This window comes from Hippocampus bargibanti, linkage group LG03 (assembly GCF_051943395.1).
Source record: "Hippocampus bargibanti isolate YZ-2025 linkage group LG03, ASM5194339v1, whole genome shotgun sequence".
Classification (NCBI taxonomy): Eukaryota; Metazoa; Chordata; class Actinopteri; order Syngnathiformes; family Syngnathidae; genus Hippocampus; species Hippocampus bargibanti.
This window is the reverse complement of record NC_142736.1, coordinates 11,633,609-11,655,009: the sequence shown is the minus strand read 5'-3', so window position 1 is coordinate 11,655,009 and position 21,401 is coordinate 11,633,609. Positions and strand designations below refer to the sequence as shown.

Here is a 21,401-nt window from a genome sequence, read left to right as displayed (position 1 = left end):
GGTGAAGACTGCCATGAAAAAAATGTGGCCTGAACCCGACCGACCCAACCACCCTTTACAACACAAACTAGGAGTTATCAGAACCCTCCAGCATAGGGCTAAACTAATACCAACTAGCATTGAAGGTAGAGAAAAGGAGTCAAAACATATCAGGAGAGCACTCACTAACTGTGGGTACCCTCAGTGGTCATTCAACAAATGTCAGAAAGAAAGAATAGGGAATGAAACAAATGAATGAAAAAAAATCTCAAGATACAAAAAGGAGAGGAGTAGCAGTACCTTACATTGCAGGAGTTTCTGAAATACTACAAAGAGTCATTTGGCAACACAAAATTCCTACTTATTTCAAACCGATAAACACGTTAAGACAAAAATTAGTGCATCCAAAAGATAGGCTACCAAATGAAAAACAAAGTAATGTAGCTTATTCAATACATTGTAAGAATGAAAATTGTAAAGAGCAGTACATTGGGGAAACTCAACAAATTCTCAAAAAAAGACTTTATCAACATCGCAGGGATAATACAAGTGGGCCTCAATCGGCAGTACATTTGCACCTAAAAGCTCGCAACCACTCATTTGACGACAATGAGGTTAAAATCTTAGCGAAAGAACATAGATGGTTTGAAAGGGGGGTAAAAGAAGCGATTCTTATAAAACAACAAAATCCTTCATTAAACCGGTCTGGTGGGGTGAGGTTCAATTTGGATCGTTCATACAATAGCTTAGGCAATAGCTGCTTTGGCAAAACAGGTTAGGCAACATTCGTAATTCTGATGAGGTGATACCGGTGGGAGTGGGGCAAATAGGCCAGTCGTTAGTCAGGAATGATGGAAAACAATCAGTGGGGCCACAGGGAGTGGTCCTCTGCTCCCCCCAACCTGAGGGTAGGGACCTATTATAGCTGTGTCCGGCGCCGCCATGTCTGGACACTAGGGATATATAAATAGGGCCGATACGACCAGTCAGACTTTAGTTCGCTGTCGAAGACTCTTGGATAGGAGGCGAAACGTCCGAAACCTTCAAATTTGTACAGATGACGGCTGAAGAAACCTTCTCATCGATGGACCACTCCTGTACGACTGAGAGCTTACACAGACGTATTCTATGATTGTAATTCCAATTTTGAAAATAATTTTCCACAGGAGAAAGAAGTGAAAATGATCTACTGCGATTAACACCTAAGAGACGGAAACAAAGGACATCATCATCATCGGATGTTGATTCTGATGAAATACCTTCAGGTAGTCATCCAAAGAAATCTTCATTTAAAGGTAAACTCTGATAAAAATCATGCTGTTATTAAAAATATTTCCTGTCATTGTCCAAATTAAGATATACATCTAATTTATCTCTGACACAAGATTCTCATTTTCATGTGCAGTTCTCTGCAACATTTTCAGAACAAATGTACCAATTCAAAGATTAAAGTCCTACAGATTTTTCCAGAATTCTGTATTTTTCATGAAAATTCCTCTGGAATATTGAGGAAAACATTGCTAAAATAAAATTCGATATCATGACAACATCGAACAAATGAGTCTGTTGTTTCACTTGTCGCAACACCATTTGAGCGAAGCGCCCCTTGGCACTCAATAATCCTCTACTCTCAGCTGTGCCTGCGTCAGCGCTAACATATTCGCACATGCGCGCCTTTCGGTTTCAACCAATCAGCCCCAACACAACCGACGTCACAGATCGAAGAAGTTTTGAACTATGGCAACAGCTCAGCTAACTGAGACAACCGATGCTCGAGGTCGGACAGACAAATCTTTCTGCTAATCTTGTTGCCCTTTTCGTCCATCTTTTGCATCTTTTACAAGAGCATCGCTGTGTTGAGGCACGAACACTCATAACAGGAACATCCCTTCCTTCGCATTCTCTTGGTATCGCCATATTTCAGAGATTTTGAAATTCCGGCGAGAACGGAAGACACAAATGGCGCATGTATGCACACAAAAGACAAATTAATTATTGAATGTCGAGTATTTCAATTAGGTTTTGTGCAAACTAATTGATATGTGATCGGCCAGGTATGGCCCCAGTGCAATGTTCAAACAGGTATCAGAAAAAGAAAATCCTCGTCTCACCCCCCTTGGGTGGTGTCTGTCCCCCATTTTAGCTCGGGTCCTCGACCAGAGGCCAAGAAGCGTGAGGGTTCTACGCAGTATCCGTGCTGTTCCCAGCACTGCACGTTTCTGGACCGAGATATCCGATGTTGTTCCCGGGATCTGTTGCAACCACTCGTCGCGTTTGGGGGTCACTGGCCCGAGTGCTCCGACCACCACAGGCACGACTGTCACCTTTACCTTCCAGGCTCTCTCCAGCTCCTCTCTGAGCCCTTGGTATTTCTCGATTTTCTCATGTTCCTTCTTTCTGATGTTTCCATCACTCGGGACCGCTACATCCACGACAACGGCTTTCCTTTGCCCTTTATCTATGACCGCAATATCTGGTTGGTTGGCAATTACCATCTTGTCGGTCTGTATCTGGAAGTCCCACAGGATCTTTGCTCGGTCATTCTCTACTACCTTGGGAGGTGTTTCCCATTTTGGGGTTTCCAGTCCATACTCCGCACAGATGTTTAAGTAGACTATGCCAGCCACCTGGTTATGGCGCTCCATGTAGGCTTTCCCTGCCAGCATCTTACACCCTGCAGTTATGTGATGGATTGTCTCAGGTGCCTCTTTGCACAACCTACACCTTGGGTCTTGCCTGGTGTGGGATATCCGTGCCTCTATGGCTCTGGTGTTCAGGGCCTGCTCTTGAGCAGCCAGGGTGAGTGCCTGTGTGCTGTCCTTTAGGCCAGGACTTCTTCAGTTATGGTTCGGTGGTGTGTGTGTGTGTGTGTGTATATATATATATATATATATATATATATATATATATATATATATATATATATATATATATATATATATATATATATATATATATATATTCAGGAAAGTCAACTTTCATTTCTGAATGTCGTGAAAGGGTGGAACAGTGCAGCTTCTGATGCTGATTGAACAGCAAAATGTCAGTCTAGATGACAGTTTGCATTGAAATGTTACAATGTGGTGTGAATCTATGTGAAGAGTTTTAGATTGCAATTAAATCATCCACACTCCATGACTGCTTCAATAACATAACTATTTTTTTCTCACTATTTCAAGGAAAGAGGAAGAGAACTCCTTGGCAGGAAAGAGAAATAGAGTCAGTGGAGAGGTATATGATGGGACACTTAAAAACCGAGACTGGCGAAACCTCAAATTTTATGTTTATAACCGTATTTCGGGTGCGAAAAGGAAAGTTATTTAAAAACTCAGTTAAGGCACTTTTATTTCCATTGTGGATGTTTGAATGCACTTTGAAACAATGTCTCCAGTTTAATCTTTTTGTTTTAGTTTGGCATTGATTTTTTTTAATTACAAAGCATTTCATTCAATTTAATAAATACGTTTTATATTGTTGGGAAATTGGGTGGTTCGTTGATTGGTCAAAGAGGACATTAGGGTAGCTGGTGTGAGAGAAGAGGATGCACAAAACCGGGATAGATGGAGGACATTGATTCGCTGTGGTGACCCCTGAAGGGAAAAGCCGAAAGGAAAAGAAGAAGATTGATTGAAGAGCAAGCCAGAGATGTCTCACGTTCTCTGAAGCAGGCATATTCTAGTCACACAACATTTAATGAACAAAAATGATTACATTAAATTATTTCAATGACATTAATTGACTTCGATTTGACAGTTAAGTTCAGGCGCTTGCTATTTTTGATTAGTAATACAGTTTGTGTGAGGTCCCCATGAATCAGGTTTACCTTATCGGGTTTGTGTGTGAATTATTTGAATGTATTTAAATTTAGTCCCCATCACGCACGGAAAAGCGATTTTTCTTAAGTCCCCATATGACACGGTCCAAACATGACTTCATAAATTCTTCTATTTAAAGGTGTGTATAAGCTGACAAAGCCATTGTGTACATCCCTGATTTTTTTATAGCTGTAAGTCATTTGGAAAGGGTGGTCCCCAGAAGTGATCATCCGAAACGTGGTCCCCAGAAAGCATAAAGACGCATATGCGTGCGTGTGTGTGTGTGTGTGTGTGTGCGTGCGTCCGTGTATTTGTTTGTATGTGTGTGCGTATGTGTGTGTGTGTGTATGTGTGTGTGTGTGTGTGTGTGTGTGTGTGTGTGTGTGTGTGTGCGTGTGAGCATTTATCCAAGTAGCCACTGTATTATGTCAATAAACTGACATTGATGTAACATATTCAATAGTCAATAATAAAAATCCAAAGGTGTGATCATTGCCTTCAGAGTAACTCCACAATGTGCTTAGGCGAACTCTTAACCAACCAGTGCTGTGGCTGGCTAGCTGCTTCTATGCAAGTAACATAGCTTTCCCTCAACCTCAAAGATGTGAGCCAAGCAAAGGATTTTGGGAACATCTCGGTGGTTCTCAGTGCAAACTTGTTTTCACAGTCGTTTGGGCGCTTGAGTCTTCGTTTTTCAATGTTTGAATGAGACACAAAATGTATACTTTAACGCTGAACCCCTCTGTGAGACAGCCTTGATATTATATATAGTTGATATATAAAAAAAGATTAACACCTGAGCGCTACCCGAAGTTTTGCAGAGCGGGCTCGAGCATTGTTTTTAACATCAGCCTTTGTTGGGGTGATCACCTTCTTTTGCAAAAGATGCCAATAAACAATTTTACCATCCTTTTTTCTCTCTGCTGACGTTTTCTTCCCAGTGATTTTCTTTGTCATGCCAAAGTGATACTGCTCAATATTAGTTAAATCATCACCCTGAAGGAAGCGCTTGACAATTCGGTCTTCTAAAGAGTGAAATGTGATGACACAGAGACGTCCTCCAGATTTCAGTGTTGTCTGGGCAGCGCGTAAACCAGCATGAAGTTGGTTCAACTCATCATTCACAAAGATGCGCAGAGCTTGAAAGGTCTTGGTGGCCACATGCGCAGGTCGGTTGAGTCTGTCCTTTCGAGCATACAAAGCAGCTGGAGGAAAAGATCCTAGAGACAGACACAGACAATATTGTAATGTCTACATTAAACTATTTATGATAGTGACCATTTAGTACTACAATTACAACCAAATAAGAAACAGCGTCTTATTTGAATCAAGAAGAAAAGCCATGCCACTTATGTTTCTTAACATGGAGAAGCTGTGGCTGTCAACTCCTTTGTCTAAGGGGGCGGCTAGTCATTCTGCAGCGAAACCTCAATTATTAGGCTCACACCCATGACCTAGTATTGTTGGTTGGTTCCTAAACTCATAAGCATATATGAGTATGGTACAATATGGTTGAGCCACTGTTGAATTCAGCATGACGTTAGTTCTGGATGATAACTCTCAATTAAAATTTTGATTTTGACTCCTCAATTTTTAACGTGCAAAGAAATGATTCATGCGCATATCAGCACAGAGTGTTTATAAGTCCCTGATGTGAAAGTACCTTGAAAGCACTTTCATGGACAGTCTTTGTTTTGAGTCTGCTCTTAAAATCTAGTCCTCATCCTAACAACGCCTTGAAAACAAGTTAGCGTGATGCAAACCACAGCCTTGTTGACATTTGATCTTGCAGTTATCTACTGTCCCCCCGGCCTTTAAACCTGCTTTTTAGATGAATTTTCTGAACTCACGACTGACTCGGTAACTTACAAAATATACGAATTGTCTGTGACTGAATCTCCTACCAGAACAACTTAGCATGGCATTTCAAACACTATAATTAATCCTTATGCTTTCGAAAATAGGAGCACTATAGATTTGGGACTAATACTCTCACATATAATAAATAGTATTCCCGTATACCACAATCAAAGCCATAGCAGACGCAATATTAGTTCTTCAAACACAACTTTGCTCTCTGATTTATAGCCCATAGCAACTGCTTCCTTTCCTTCTTGAAAATTATTGATAATCGTCATCTATAAAATCACAAATATTTCATTTTATTGCTCTCTAGGCTTCCAGTGTCTATTACTAGTACTATTAAAATGCTGCAGCTACAACTCTGACAGGTACAAGAATACTCAGTCATATTACTATGCTACCAGCCATTTTGCATTGGCTTCCGGTCGATTTGAGATGCAATTTCAAGGTTTTGCAACTTATTTCTATGACTGTGCATATCGTTGGTAATGGTACCCATGTTTCATCTCGAAACTTCGTTCGCAAAACACTAGTCTTTCATTGATCCCAAGAGGTAAAAAGAAGTCAGACGGTTCTCAGGCATTTTTTTACTCTAGCTCTAGTGTTGTGGAATGCCTGAAATTATTAGTCGCTATCGCACTAAAAACGTTTGAAAGGTGTCAAGGAATCATTTGTACCCCGGCATTTAGTTGAACTGCTGCATTGTGGCCTGTGTGACTGACGGTTATTTTGTTTGTCCTTCCTCCTCTTCAGTGGTCGAGGCGCCATTTTTAAAAATGTATTTTGTGCATGCAAGTACAGTGATACCTCGGTATATGAACCCCTGGGCTTATGAACTTTTCGGTTTACGAACATTTAATTTATGAAAATTTTACCTTGGCAAATAAACTATTTTTCGGGATACACAAGGAGCTGCCACAATGAGTGATGTGTCGTTCGCAAACGAGCCCGTTCTCCGAAAAGAAAATGGCAGACGGCCTCTATTCCCCGCCCCCAGTCGTTGGTTAAAGCCAAGTGATTGGTCAAGAATGCAGCAGTGGGGGGGGGGGGGGGGGGGGGGTTACAGACAGAGAGAGATTGAAGCCATTCTCCAAAAAAGAAAATGGCTGCCGACATTTTATTGTCCTCTATTCCCCGCCCCCAGTCTTCGGTTAAAGCCACGTGATTGGTCAAGAATGCACAGGGGAGGTGGTTTAAACATTAAAGAGACAGGCAGACGACAGAGAGTGACAAAATGGATAAAAAACAGTGACATTTGGACTTGTTTCAACTTTGATAGTTCAAAGGCAGAGTGTAGACTGCAAGGTTAAAATTCCCATTAATCAGGGTCCACAAATAACCCGCACTAGCCATCAGTTCAATTTGAAATCGATGGAAAGATTTCTTCAGCCGTCATCTGTACTTCTTTGAAGGTGTCGGACGTTTCGCTTCTTATCCAAGAAACTTCGTCAGCAAACTAAAGTCTTACTGGTAGTTTAGGCCCTATAGATATAACCCAACTGTCCAGACATGGCGGTGCCGGACTCTGCGATGATAGGTCCCTGCTCTCAGGTTGGGGGGAGCAGAGGACTACTCCCTGCGGCTCCAATGATTGTTCCTATTGTTCTGACTAACGACTAGCCTGATGGCCCCACTTCCTCCGGTATCACCTCATCAGTATTGCTAATCCTATGTTGCCTAAGCAAGCTGTTGTACGAACGATCCAAATTGAACCTCACCCCACCATATCGGTTAAGTGAAGGATTTAGCTGTTTTATGAAAATCGCTTCTTTTACTCCCCTTTCAAACCATCTATGTTATTTCGCTAAGATTTGAACCTTGTTGTCGTCAAATGAGTGGGTGCTAGCTTTTAGGTGTATATGTACTGCCGATTGAGGCCCACTAGTATTATCCCTGTCTTTTTTGAGAATTTGTTTAGTCTGTTTATTTGTTTAGTACAGTTTATTTCTTTAACTATAATACCATAGCACATTTATTATACATAAAATAATGTATATTTTGTGTAGTTTTAAAGCTTAGAAAATTAGAACGTACAAAATTATGTTTTATGGGGACCTGGGAACGGATTATTTTCATTTTAATGGTTTCCAATGGGAAATTATTTTTTGGGAGACACACATTTCGCCTTACACACTGTGTCTGGGAACCAATTAAGTTCGTAAGCCAATGTATCACTGTATTTCAAGTTTTTCCCTTCAAATTGTGTTGCTGTAAATTGTGAATTCCACCATTGTGAGAAAAATAAAGGTCTTCTTGTCTCATATATTGTTAAAGTGCTAATATACAGTAAAGTCTCGTTATATCGATATCGGATTTATCGATAATCCCGGTTATATCGATACTATTTCTATGCACGCACGGAGAAAATTACATGCAAACAGGGTCGGATATATCGATAGTCCCGGTTATATCGATATTTTTTCGGACTCCCTTGAATATCGATATAACGAGACTTTACTGTATTTATATCACTAATGCAGGGTGAGTCAACCATTGACGGCAAGAAAAATTACATAACTTACTGAAGTGACAGAAGGGCAGCTGCACTGAGCTGCGGGTCCATTCGGGCCACAAGAGCCTCCATGCAGAGCAGATGGACATGATGTTGACTGCCGAATGTGTCATTAAAATCCTTAAGTCAGTGGAACCAAATGTTTCAAATTCATGAACGATGTCTTCATATTTCAAATGTTTTTGTTGTCTGACTGTTAGACTCAGCTGCCAGTACTTTTAACCAGGAGGAATTTAACTTGCAGTAATATGTTTTGATTAAAAAGGTCTTGAAAAGGTGCACAAGAATGAAAAAATACAGATATTGGTGAATGTGCCATTAGATGACAGAAAAACTACACTTGTCGATCTATACCGCTCTAACTGAAAGCGGAAGGAAGTTTAAGTCTGTTGCTGTCAATATAAAGCCGATGGCGTAAAGTCGGGATACCCCTTCCTATGGTTACAATGTTACACATTTTTTTTTAAATTCAATATATTTAAAACAAATGCTTTTATGAAACACTGAAAAATGGAAATACAATAAAAAAGATAAGTACAGTGGCACCTCGGTTCTCGACCATAATCCGTTCCAGAACCCTGTTCGAAAACCAATTTGTTCGAACACCAAAACCATTTTTCCCATTACAAATAATGTAAATCGTTTTAATCTGTTCCAACACCCTGAAAATGTACCTTTTTAGTACAGTATTTTGTACATTATTTTATGCATGAAATTGCACATTAAAATACTGACCAACACATTAAAAGCAATGTATATCTCAGAATATGTTAAGCAAAATGGCAAAGACACAAATAATACACATAAATATAACCCAGGCTAATTGTATGTTCGTAAAGAAAATAATTATGAATAGGATTTTTTACCTTTGTGGTTGTCAGCAGAAGGCGCAGGTGGACGGAGGAAGGAAATTTAGTCCACTTCCATAAAAACTTCGGGGAGCTCTTCTGTCTGAGGGGTGCTCACATGTTCAAATCTCTTTGCTACAGATGACTCGGGTACAGGATGTTCTTTTCTCTTCAAATATCTATCCAATGACACTTGCTCTAACTCCCATAGCCACATCACTAGATTTCACAGCCTCCTTATTCTTTAATATCATACTGATCGTAGATTTCGCCATGCTGTATTCCCTATTCCCGATCGTGATCGACCAATCGATCTCCATGGTACTATTGGTAGATCGCAAGACAAGGTGATGTGACATTGTCAGGAACTGAGAAGCAATAAAATGACATCTCATTGAGAGACTCACTGCGAGCTCAAACAACGCCCCTTCGTTGCAAAGTGAAAAACAATGTCGTTAGTTACATTCAAATTTTTCGCTCGGTTTTTCCCCTTAAACGTAAGACAGAGTATAAAAAAGTGGAAGAGCTGGAGCAAGTAAGAAGAAAAAACATATCCATTCTCATATGGAATGAGAGGATGACTTTTTTCACGATGACATTTTCAAGTGCGGTTGTCTCGTCTGCCAGTTATCAGAGTGAACTCAGGTAATGGCAAACAATTGACATCATTATGTTGTGTTGTGCAACACATGCGGATACATATCAACATAAATTGCAATAATCTTCACTATATTTCTCAAGAAATATAATGAGTAGATCATTTTGACTTGGTCATTTCAAAAGTAGCTCCCTTGCTTAAAAAAGTGTGAGCACCCCTGCCCTAGCCAGATCAGACACTCGCACACCTCCTTCATATTTTGCGATTATTTCTTTCTTAAATGCAATAGTTGTATGCACTACTTTTCTTTTTTCACTTATAGCAGCACTTATTTTCTTTGGAGGCATGATGATTAGGGGCTAAAACTCTTCGTACACCTGTATTAAACGCGAGAGCAAAACGCAGCACGTCCGCTAGCGACAACAGTTGGTCACGAACAGAGCGATACACCTGTGCGGCGCTCAGCATCCCGCCCTCGCGTACACACTCACGCGTCGTACGGGCGTTTGAACTCCGATTGTTGTTCGAACTACGAAGCGAGAATATCTCGAATATTTTGTTCGGACTCCGATTTGTTCGAAGTGTGAGTCGTTCGAAAACCGAGGTACCACTGTATACTTTTTTTTTTTAATTATACGACAGTCTATCAAGACAGTCACACAAGTGATTACTGAGCAAACTCAATTTCCCACAGCACTGATTGGACAAGCAATGTCATGTGATCATCTACCCTCAATGGCGGAGGCTCTGTTGAACCCGAGACGACTCTCAGAACCCATAGGGTTTGAACAAACCCAGGTTAAGAACCACCGCTATTAATTGGCCCAAGGTGTGATTGTGAGTGTGAATGGTTGTTTTGTCTTTGTGTTGCGTGTGACTGGCAGGCAACCAATTCAGGGTATAGCCTGCCTGCTGCCCAAAGACAACCGATGAGGATAAGCAGATCAGAAAATGGATGGATGGATAGATATTATTACCCAGATATTCATTTTCACCTCATGATTGGAAACAAACTATTTTGTATTATTTTCAAGAAGTTGTTTTTGAGTGAACTATTTTTCATCAGAAAATACCTGAAGTTCATTTTTGCATTCCAATTTAACAAAATGCTGAGTCAAGTCAACTTCCTTTTAATAGCTCATATTTTTTTTACATATGTGTCCTTTCAAGCTGGTAACACACTGTTCCTATCTTTTGGGTTTCTAAGTACGTATGACTTGTTCAGATGAGCTATAAAACAAAGTTAAAGAATACATGAAAGAAATAACAATGGAATTCTATGAGAACCATCCTGAAGGGAAGCCCCATCAGGACAAAGTTTGCTGCTGAATGTGAACCTGCCTTTTATAAGTTACAATAAGTTAGAATTCACGATGCCAAAAGATAATGTACCAGATCTAAAGGACAACCGACGTCTCCGGACAAGTTGTGTCCATAATTTGTAAAATGGCTTCAAATGACTTCTACTGGGCGTATTTTAATAAGATTCCACCGCATATAGCTATATTTTACGTTTTAAGACTCGCGCTGAATATTCCGGAAGTCTTGTTTTTGAGTTGGTGACGAGTCCGTACGTGACGTCACTAAAGGAACGCCGCTGACCAAAAAAAAGACACATTGTAGCAGTCCTTCCATCACGTCAATGTATTTTGTTGTACTTGTTTGGTCTGAAAACCTTGTGTTGCACCCAAAAGCCGCCAGAAGAAGGCGCCCAAGCTCCATATAAGGAATTTATCAGCCTGGGGAAACGGAGGTGGCCACAGGAGGTCGCCATTTTGTGCCTCTTTTCTGGGAAGCTACATTGCAGTCCAGATGCCTCAAAATGACACGGAATAAATTCTTTAATCGATTGCAAACATGTATGCTTTCCTCTTCAGAACTATTTGAATCATATTCATAACTGGATGTGTAACAAGAAAGCATATTCTCCGAATCTGAAGCCATTGTTTCGATTCTCCAGCAATGCAAACCGTCTTGGCGTGACGTCACGAACTTGGGGCGGGACTTTCTGAAAATGCCTCAGATGTGTTGCAACAGGGAGACTTGGAAAACATGTAGGACCTTGAGGACCGGAGTTTGAGACCCCTGCTGTAAATCAAACATTTTGGTTTTCAATTTCTAATAAAAAAAACATGTCTTGGTTTGTGTGGTAGAAGTTTACATAATTTTAATATAAAGGCGCATGTAAGACCTTTTAAGACAAACTGCAAAAAAATAGGGAAGTGAGTGATGTGGCATTTCTCTCTCCTGCACTAAACACCCTAAGGTGTGAGTCACACTGCAATCAATACAATGACTGCACTGAGAGACCAAGCCCAAGTCTCCCTTCACCAAGCCACGTGCTCTTTTCACCTCTCTAATTTATCTTTGGTTCAAGATACAGATCCATGGAGAAAAGGAGAGCTTACCATGCGTGCTAAGAGAACAGCAATGATATGTGTAGGTTGGTTGCATGTGAATTCACTTACAATGTGGATGTTTGTTTGTTTTTTCACTCACCATCTTGGGTAGATAGCATTTGATTGTTTGCATTTGACTGCAGATGGTGGTTCTCAGTTGCTCTATAAAAGTTACCCTTTGTTGTGTCATCTGGTGTTAGAACAAGACCAGGAGAGAAAAAGACCAATGTTGCTTTTCGGATGACAAATAAAAATCAAGTACTGGGGATCAGGGAGAGAAAAAAAATGTCCATAAAAATCACGAGCAAAATGGCTGTGGAAGATACAATATCTTGTGCAGACCTCAATGACTAACTAATAATTTGGGTTTGAGTGCGCAGCAAATCGCTTTGTGTGTGTTAAGATAGTTATCCTATAAAATATTAGCGATAAAATAGATTGTTTTGTACATACCAGATTGAAAAAAAAACAACATTGTGAATTGGTGGGGAGAATCCTTAAACGGTCTCAATTCCACCACCATGCCTTCTCATTAGGAAGAAAGGTATGGAAACTGTAACGTGGAATAACATTTTATCTCTGGTCTGGTGTCTGTGGGCAGGAAAAAGAGTGGCAGAAAACATTGCAAAACCAGAAGAGGTGACGTGACCCTGAGGAAAATTGTTGGGAAGGGCCAATTTCAAACCTTGGCGGACCAGTGGAACCAGAGGACTGAGTCTAGAGTGGAAGTATCCAGAACCATCATGCACAGGTGTGTGCAGGAAATGGGCTACAGGTGCCACATTCACCAGGTAAAGCCACCTCTGAACTAGAAACAGCAGCAGAAGCTGACCCTGGCTAAAGACAACCAGCAAGTCAAGAGGAAGACTGGAGAAAAGAGAATGACAAAATGCCTGAAGTCGAGTGTCAAGTACCCATAGTCTGTGGTGGTCTGGGGTGCAATGCCAGCTCCTGCTCCACTGTATTTTATCAAGGGCAGAGTCAATGCAAAAAGCTGGGAGTAAATTTTGGGGTAATTCATTCTTACATCTGCTAAAAACCTTAATGGAGATGAGTATTTCATTGGTCAGCATGGCCTGCCAGCTGATCACAGTGCCAAAACCAATGGTAACTGACCATGATATTACTGTGCTCAGCTAGCCTGCCAACCCTCCTGACCTGAACCCCAACGAAAATCTGTGGTACATCGTGAAGAGGTAATCAATCAATGTGGATGTCCGTAACTCTAGAACTCTCTGGTGTCTGTGGGCACTCTAGAAGCATTGAAGACCTCTAACACCTCAGCAATGCCACAGGCCGATTGCCTACGTGCCACGTCACATTGAAGCAGTCACGACCAAGTATCGAGGGCATAACTGAACAGAATTATTGGCCGGTTGGCTTTCTTGTATTAAAATATTTGTTTTGATTGTTCGGATGAAATATGTTTTATATATATATATATATATATATATATATATATATATATATATATATATATATATATATATATATATATATATATATATACAGTGAGACCTCAACTTACGAACTTAATTGGTTCCCAGACAGAGTGTGTAAGGCGAAAAGTGTGTAAAAAATTCCCATAGAAAACCATTAAAATGGGAATAATCCGTTCCCGGGTTTCCATAAAATATTCTTTTCAACTAAATAAGCCTTAAAACTACACACAACATACCTTATTCTATGTATAATAAATGTGCTATTGTATTGTAATGAAAGAAATACACTGCATTGTATCATAAAGTCACTTTATTTACATTTGTGATGGTTATTGATGGCTTGATGGAATGGTGTTGGAGGTCAAAGGTCAAAGGGAATTGCTGTTTGGAAAGAGAGGCACATTACATGAGGACTGTAATTAAAGAAATAAACTGTGCTGTAAATGTTTTACCTCTTTGATGGTCATTGATGGCTTATGGAAGGAGAGTCACCTTCCATAAGGACGGTTGGTAACTTGACCTCTGGTGCTGTTCGGTCGTGTGCTTCCGCCGAAGATCACTCCGCCAGCCGTGGTAGGTGTGTATTATGAAAATAGTGCTTATTATAAGGTTTAATTTTCATAAATTTGACGTTTGTAAGACGAAAAGTTTGTAAGATAAGGTGTTTGTAAGTTGAGGTCTCACTGTATGTATAGATAGATAGATAGATAGATAGATAGATAGATAGATAGATAGATAGATAGATAGATAGATAGATAGATAGATAGATAGATAGATAGATAGATAGATAGATAGATAGATAGATAGATAGGCATATTTCATTACTTTCATGGCAAAATCATAAATATTCAAATAACAAATGGCTCTGATGTTCCTCAATTTGACTCATCAAGCTGCTGGGGTGGTTCACAGCTGCGCGTGAAGCGTTTGGGATGAAAAGCAACTGCTCAGAATCTGAGACCATGGTCCTCAGACACAAAAGTTTCAGTGCTCTCTCTTCTGGTTGCGGATGAGATCGTACCCAAAAAAGAGTTTGAGGATGTTGTCTCTTGTTCATTAGTGAGGGGAAGATGGAGCAGGTGTTTGACAGGAAGATCGGTGCAGTCTGTAAGGATGAACCATCTCTCGGCTTCAAATTTGTCAATGTGACATTTTGTTTACGAGTGCAAGATCGAGCCACATCCACAACTCTTATTCCTGTCATGACAAATGTGCTTAAAATGCTAGAAAGGTGATGTGTTTTTCAGTACTTATGTGAAAATAATCAAAAACAAATACACAAAACATTTTATGTCATCAAAATGCATGGAAAATTGATTTAGTTGAATCCAATTTTCATTATTGTGCTAATTTTTTGTGTTTCTAGTTTTGCGATGCAATTGCTCTCGATGCTGCAGTTGGTTGATTTAAAACAAAATTGACCTATTTTAAACCACCATTTTTTGTAATCATCTACATCTTGCAAACGCAAAACAGGCCACATGAAAATGTGTGAATGGTTATTTGTCTCAATATTGCCCTGCGACTGACTGTCGACTATTTCAGGGCATAGCTTGCTTTGCGCCAGAGGTCCTCCTTGCGACACAGTTCAGGATAAGCTGTGTTGAAAACAAAAAGATGGCTGGGTGGAGGGATGGTACGTGGATGGATGGACGGCTGGATGGATGGATGGATGAATGCTTCGAAGCTAAACAACAATAAATTTAAATTTATTCTACATAAAAAATGCAAGATGAAAGAGAAAAAAATCAGCATGAGGAGTCAAGGAAACAAGTCTGAATTTCATGTTTGTACTCCGTATATCTCACTGTTGAAGTGTGTGCAGGTGCACAAGCTAAATTTCATAAATATGTTATTCCCCCTCAAATGACATGTTTTTGTTGTCAGCATTTATGGCACAATTGGTCACAGAGCCCCTGGTGAAACTTGCTTTAATAAAGACTAATTTGGATTGGTTCAAATAAGCAGAGGCAGTGATTTGCTGTTGCTCTTCAGAAGATATCAGACGGCTGCTCTTACCCACACCTGTTCTCCCAGGGTGCCGCTGACGCACATGCTGCTCTGTGCAATAACTATTGAGTACAACATTTCACTCATTCAGCACCTCAAATGTTAGAGGAATTTTAACAAAAGAGGCAAAGAAACAAAACAGTGAACAAACAGAATGCGAACAAATAAAATGTGTCATTTGAGCTTGTATGAGATATGCCACATTTCCTGCATGCGAGCAGAGAGAAACGGTGGAGGTAGGGAGAAATGGCAAAAAAATAAAAAAACTTAATTCACATGATTCAATCTAAGATGTACCTACTCAAAATGTAGTGTCAATTTGGGGCATTGACTACAATTTAGTCCGATTCATGATTTTCGTCAATGCTACTTTTAAATCGAAAAGTAGAGAAAGAGAGAAGACAATGAAGGGTCTGAAGATGATTGTTCAGGGATTCTGAAATTTTCCATCAGGAAATGACTTTGAACAAAATTTGTGGTTTATTTGTGGTTTATTCTATAGCCTTGATAAAACAGTGGGATTTGATCAGATTAATGAGTCGCTACCTGCAATCACACTTGCAAGGTGCTGTGTCCGGGTGATGGAGTTGACACGCCGTGCTTCCACAATGGCTGAAGCTATTTTTCTGGCATGTCTCTCCTCACCATATGCAGCAAGGATGGAAGCAAGAGCCTCTTGATCTAAGGTGTTCACCACGTCAGCAGCACAGGGCATGTCAGAGAACCTACGCACAAAGGGAAAACCAATTAAATTGAGAAACGTCACAGGTTTGCTGACAGCAGTGAATCCTGTGAAATGTGGGATATGGCAGAACATCTTCATGGCTGATATGTATGTTAATATTTTTTCCAACATTCATTAGATTTAAATATTAATCATCAATGGAGAGACAAGATTATAACAACTGCTATACTAAACAATGAAATCTGAATTATGAGGTGGAAACATTTGGAACAGAATCATTATTATTACATGATCGTTTAATATAATTTTGCAAATAATGATGTAAATATATTTGAGTATCAACCCTTTATCCATCTCCAATCAACTATTCCCGAAGACATCCTTGTAGAGATGACATATTTCTAGACGTTTTGAATTTACTCCATTGATGAGGAAAAGTTGAACTAGTGGGCAACAGAACTTTCAAATAGAGAGCCCAAAGTGGGAAAGCCAAAGTTGTGGAAACAACTTTAGTTGGGAATCAAAAGATGAGCGCATGAAGAAAACATGGATTTTTACAAGTGGAAGCAATACTTTCAACAGGTAACATCCGTCTTACGATCGGGTTTCGTTCTGACCAAACGGTCGTAAGTCAAAATGCATTCAAAATGTTGCAAACGACCTGATTTGGACGCCACGGGGGCCGGCGGGCGTGGGTCTAGTTCGCCATTGTTATACCGGTTGCCATCTCCCCGGCTTTACCCCGCTCTTTGCGTCGACGTGCGGCCCGACACGACCAACTCGCCACCTCGACCGTCCCGCCACCTCACTCCGAAGCAGAATGAACTGTCTCAAAGAGGTGGCGGCGACACCGCGGCGTTGTCGTCGCGATGGTCCCGTGCGCCGACGCCCACACACCTTGGCTATCGTCCTCGCCGCGCCGGTGCCATCACACGGTCGATTGCTGTGCGAGAGTGAGATGCTGGCTGGCTGGCCAAAATTGTTGTACGTGTTGCCCGGCTGCTAGCGCGTTGCGGTGCCAGGCTTAGAATCAGATAAAAAAATAGGGTCTTGGGGTCGTGGTCGTTAAGTACGGGTGGTCGTAAGTTGGATGTTACCTATCTTCTACGCTGTGTTTATGTGTGGCATGGACACATTACCAAACACAATTCTGCCTCGGCACAGCTTCACTGAGTAAAGACATTCTCAAAAGCTGAGACGAAAAGCTCATGCTAATCTGTATAAGCAAATAACGAAAGGCAGCTCTGTTTACCTTTGTTAGCATGGATGTCAAACTTGCGGTGGATGTGGGTGACTGCATGTTAATATGTCAGCATAAAATTAGGGACAATGTGGCCCGCCTGTCACGTAAAGTGGCTCTGAATCTTAACCCAGACAACCTGGTCACATCATGGGCAGAGAAGCCTTTTGTGGGGGTGTTTGTCATCGACAGTGGGGCAAGAGCAGAACACCACAGCGAATCAATGTCCTCCATCTATCCCGGTTTTGTTTATCCTCTTCTCTCACACCACCTACCTTGATGTCTTCTTTGACAACATCCATAAACCTCCTCTTCGGTCTTCCTCTCGGTCTCCTGCCTGGCAGTTCAAGGCGCAGCATCCTTCTCCTGATATAGTCACTCTCTCTCCTCTGGACATGTCGAAACCATCTCAGTCTGGCCTCTTTGACTTTCTCTCCAAAGCCTCTAATACGAGTTGTCCCTCTAATGTACTCATTCATGATACTATGCAACCTGGTCACTCACAAAGAAAACCTCAACATCTTCAGCTCTGCTACCTCCAGCTCTGCTTCCTGTCTTTTTGTCAGTGGCACTGTCTCCAGTCCAAACATCATGGCTGGTCTCGCCACTGTTTTATACACTTTTCCTTTCATCCTAGCCGAAACCCTTCTATCACATATCACACCTGACATTCTTCTCCAGCCGCTCCAGCCTGCCTGGACACGCTTCTTCACCTCTTTTCCACACTACCCATTGCTCTGGACAGTTGACCCCAAGTACTTAAAATCCTCCACTTTCTTTATCTTTTCTCCCTGGAGCATCACTCTTGCACTTGGATCCCTCTCATTCACAAACATATATTCCGTCTTGCTGCGACTGATCTTTATTCCTCTCCTTTCCAGGGCATATCTCCACATCTCTAGTTTCTCCGCCACCTGTTCCCCGTTTCTCGCTACAGATCACAATGTCATCTGCAAACATCATGGTCCAAAGAGATTCTTGTCTAACATCGTCTGTCAGCCTGTCAGAATCAGAATCAGAATCACAAAACCTTTATCCGTCCCACAATGGGGAAATTTGCAACTGTCCATCGCCATAGCAAATAAGAAGGGGCTCAGAGCTGACACCTGGTGGAGTCCCACCTCCACCTTGAATTCCTCCGTCACACCGACAGCACACCTCACAACTGTCTTACAGTCATGATACATGTCTTGCACTGCTCTGACATACTTTTCTGTCACTCCAGACTTCCTCATGTTATACCACAGCTCTTTTCTGGGCACCCTGTCATACGCTTTCTCCAGATCTACAAAGACACATTGCAATTCCTTCTGACCTTCTCTGTACTTCTCTATCAGCATTCTTAAAGCAAACACTGCATCTGTGGTACTCTTTTTTTGGCATGAAGCCATACTGCTGTTCACAAATGTTCAGTTCTGCTCTTAGTCTAGTTTCAACTGCTATTTCCCATAGTTTCATTGCAAGAGCAGAACACGATTTATTGAATTGTTTAATTTCACTCTTGAAGGACGGGCATACACTCCTGATATTCAACTACAGGTACTGTCTTGATATACAAGCCATGAAAAAGTGTAATATGTCCCATTTTTTCTCAATTCGTAGGGAAGTTTATTGATGACGGCTTGTGCGTTTGTGACATTATCCAACTCATCCATGTAATCTAGATCTGACAGTAAGTAAGGCTTCACTATCATCTGTCTTTATGGAAGGTCAAATCAATGCGTTATTGGTGTATGCTGGAGCAATAGTGCAAGCATTTCAAAAATATTCCTCTAAGAGCGCTTCGCAGTATCTGTCATCTGGTTCTATATATAAACAGCACCTTACTAAATCTCTGGACTTTCCACATGTGTATTGTTCCATGAAGTATCAAAGAGCTTTGTTGATATCAGTTTATCTCCCTACACAATGATTGGAATGACACTAAGGATTATATTCCAATAGTTTTCCTTTGGAAACATCAATGGTTTGTGATTCCAAAGTTGAGAGAGATAGTTGCCTTATCATTTTGACATTGTCAGACAACGGCAATTATCTTAGTGCTGTTGTGATTTCTTACTAAGTGTGCATCAGAATAGTTTGAGTGTTCAGTAGGTGCCATTGCAATGATTCGCAATGTTCTTGTATTCTTTTTTTATTGCAAAATTGTTTGGCTCATCCTTGACAATTCTCTTTCGTGTGTTGGAATATTTATGACTTTAATATGCATACGTATATCACAATAAGTTTACTCTGATCCCTTCTTTGCACCCTATTCGATTCCTACGGCTTTAGCTGCTTCAAGATCGGCTTCCCATTCTAGTGTTGCTTCTTTAACGTGCTATGCTTTTGCTTCGGTCGTTGGAAGCATAAATTCTGTTGCTTTAAGCCTGTCTTCCTGTTCGGGTGCTGCAGCTTCTTTCAAATTCGCTTTCTGTTGCATTGTAGCTGCTTTCAAGACTGTATGCTAAACTTGATAAGCGATCAGAACTTGCCATTTGACTGTTTAGACTTTCTGGGAATCTTGATGTGATTGACACAGTGTCAATTACTTCATTCGCTTCTTATGTATTCCGTGTTCCTGTTCTTAATTGTGGGTGGGGGGAGAATAAATCATAAAAATAAATATGACATCCACTTCACGTATTCATATATATGAAAATCATAACACACATTTGGGTGACATGATTTATGATAATTATATTTACACAAGTTGGCTTGTAATTTCCACATTTCATCACATGTTAATTAAGAGCTCTTGATAAGAATAGAAAGCATACTCAAAACCACCGTGACCTTGTGTTTCATCTTGTAATCAACACTTACAGAACAGGAAAAGGGATCGTCACTTATCAGATATTTCCCCCACAGTTATTCCATGGCATCAAAATAATCTTCAATGTGATTTTGCCAAGATTAAACCTATTTTTGTATGAGCCTAAAAAAGGTTGAAGTATATAATATATGTACCATTGACTGTAATATGGCTGACAGGTAACAACGAATCATTTTTTTTTATTCAATGAAAATCAATTCTTCTTTTCCTTTCGGCTTTTCCCTTCAGGGGTTGCCACAGCGAATAAGTGTCCTCCATCTAACCGGATTTAGCCCATGCTTTCACGCCAGCTACCTTCATGTCATCTTTGACAGCATCCATAAACCTCCGCTTAGGTCTTCCTTTCGGTCTCCTGCCTGGAAGTTCAAGGCCCAGCATCCTTCTTCTGATATAGTCACTCTCTGTCCTCTCGACATATCCAAACCATCTCAGTCTGGCCTCTCTGAGTTTCTCTCCAAAACCTCAAATATACAGTGAGACCTCAACTTACGAACTTAATTGGTTCCCAGAGTGTGTAAGGCGAAAAGTGTGTATCTAACAAAAAATGTTCCCATAGGAAACCATTAAAATGGGAATAAACCACTCCCGGGTTTCCATAAAATATACTTTTCAACTAAATAAGCCTTAAAACTACACACAACATACTTTATTCTATGTATAATAAATGTGATATTGTATAGTAATGAAAGAAATACACTGCATTGTATCATAAAGTCACTTTATTTACATTTGTGATGGTCATTGATGGCTTGATGGAATGGCGTTGGAGGTCAAAGGTCAAAGGGAATTGCTGTTTGGAAAGAGAGGCACATTACATGAGGACTGTAATTAAAGAAATAAACGGTGCTGTAAAATAAAGTTTTATTTACCTTTTTGATGGTCGTTGATGGCTTATGGAAGGAGAGTCACCTTCCATAAGGACTGTTGGTAACTTAACCTCCGGTGTGGCTTCTCTTCTTTGCTTCTTTGCAGACTCCTCATCATTTTTGCTGATTAAAAACCTCTTAATTGACACCTGTTGCTTTCTGACTTGTAAGGTCTTACGAAGCTGAGGCATCACATTATTGTTCATCATGTTGATGATTGTCATAGCCACAGTCTTTTCTGGATGGAACTGTTCGGTAAAAGCCTGCACATCATTCCACTATGCCAACATTGCCTTTATGAGCTCAATTGATGCTGCAGATATCTCCTC

At 40.5% G+C, this 21,401-nt stretch overlaps 1 protein-coding gene across 3 annotated transcripts in view; it reads right to left on the bottom strand.

The window, feature by feature from the left end:
• Window positions 1-3,173: 3,173 nt before the first annotated feature.
• Window positions 3,174-21,401, bottom strand: part of mettl15 (methyltransferase 15, mitochondrial 12S rRNA N4-cytidine) — an 80,489-nt gene continuing 62,261 nt past the window's right edge. For all 3 annotated transcript variants that reach the window (XM_088993223.1, XM_088993224.1, XM_088993225.1), the window contains 2 exons: window positions 16,013-16,191; window positions 3,174-5,014 (listed from right to left, as the gene is read on the bottom strand). In XM_088993223.1, coding sequence (XP_088849349.1) covers window positions 4,584-5,014; window positions 16,013-16,191 — 610 coding nt within the window. In that variant the 3' untranslated portion in view covers window positions 3,174-4,583. The remainder of the gene's footprint in view (window positions 5,015-16,012; window positions 16,192-21,401) is intronic.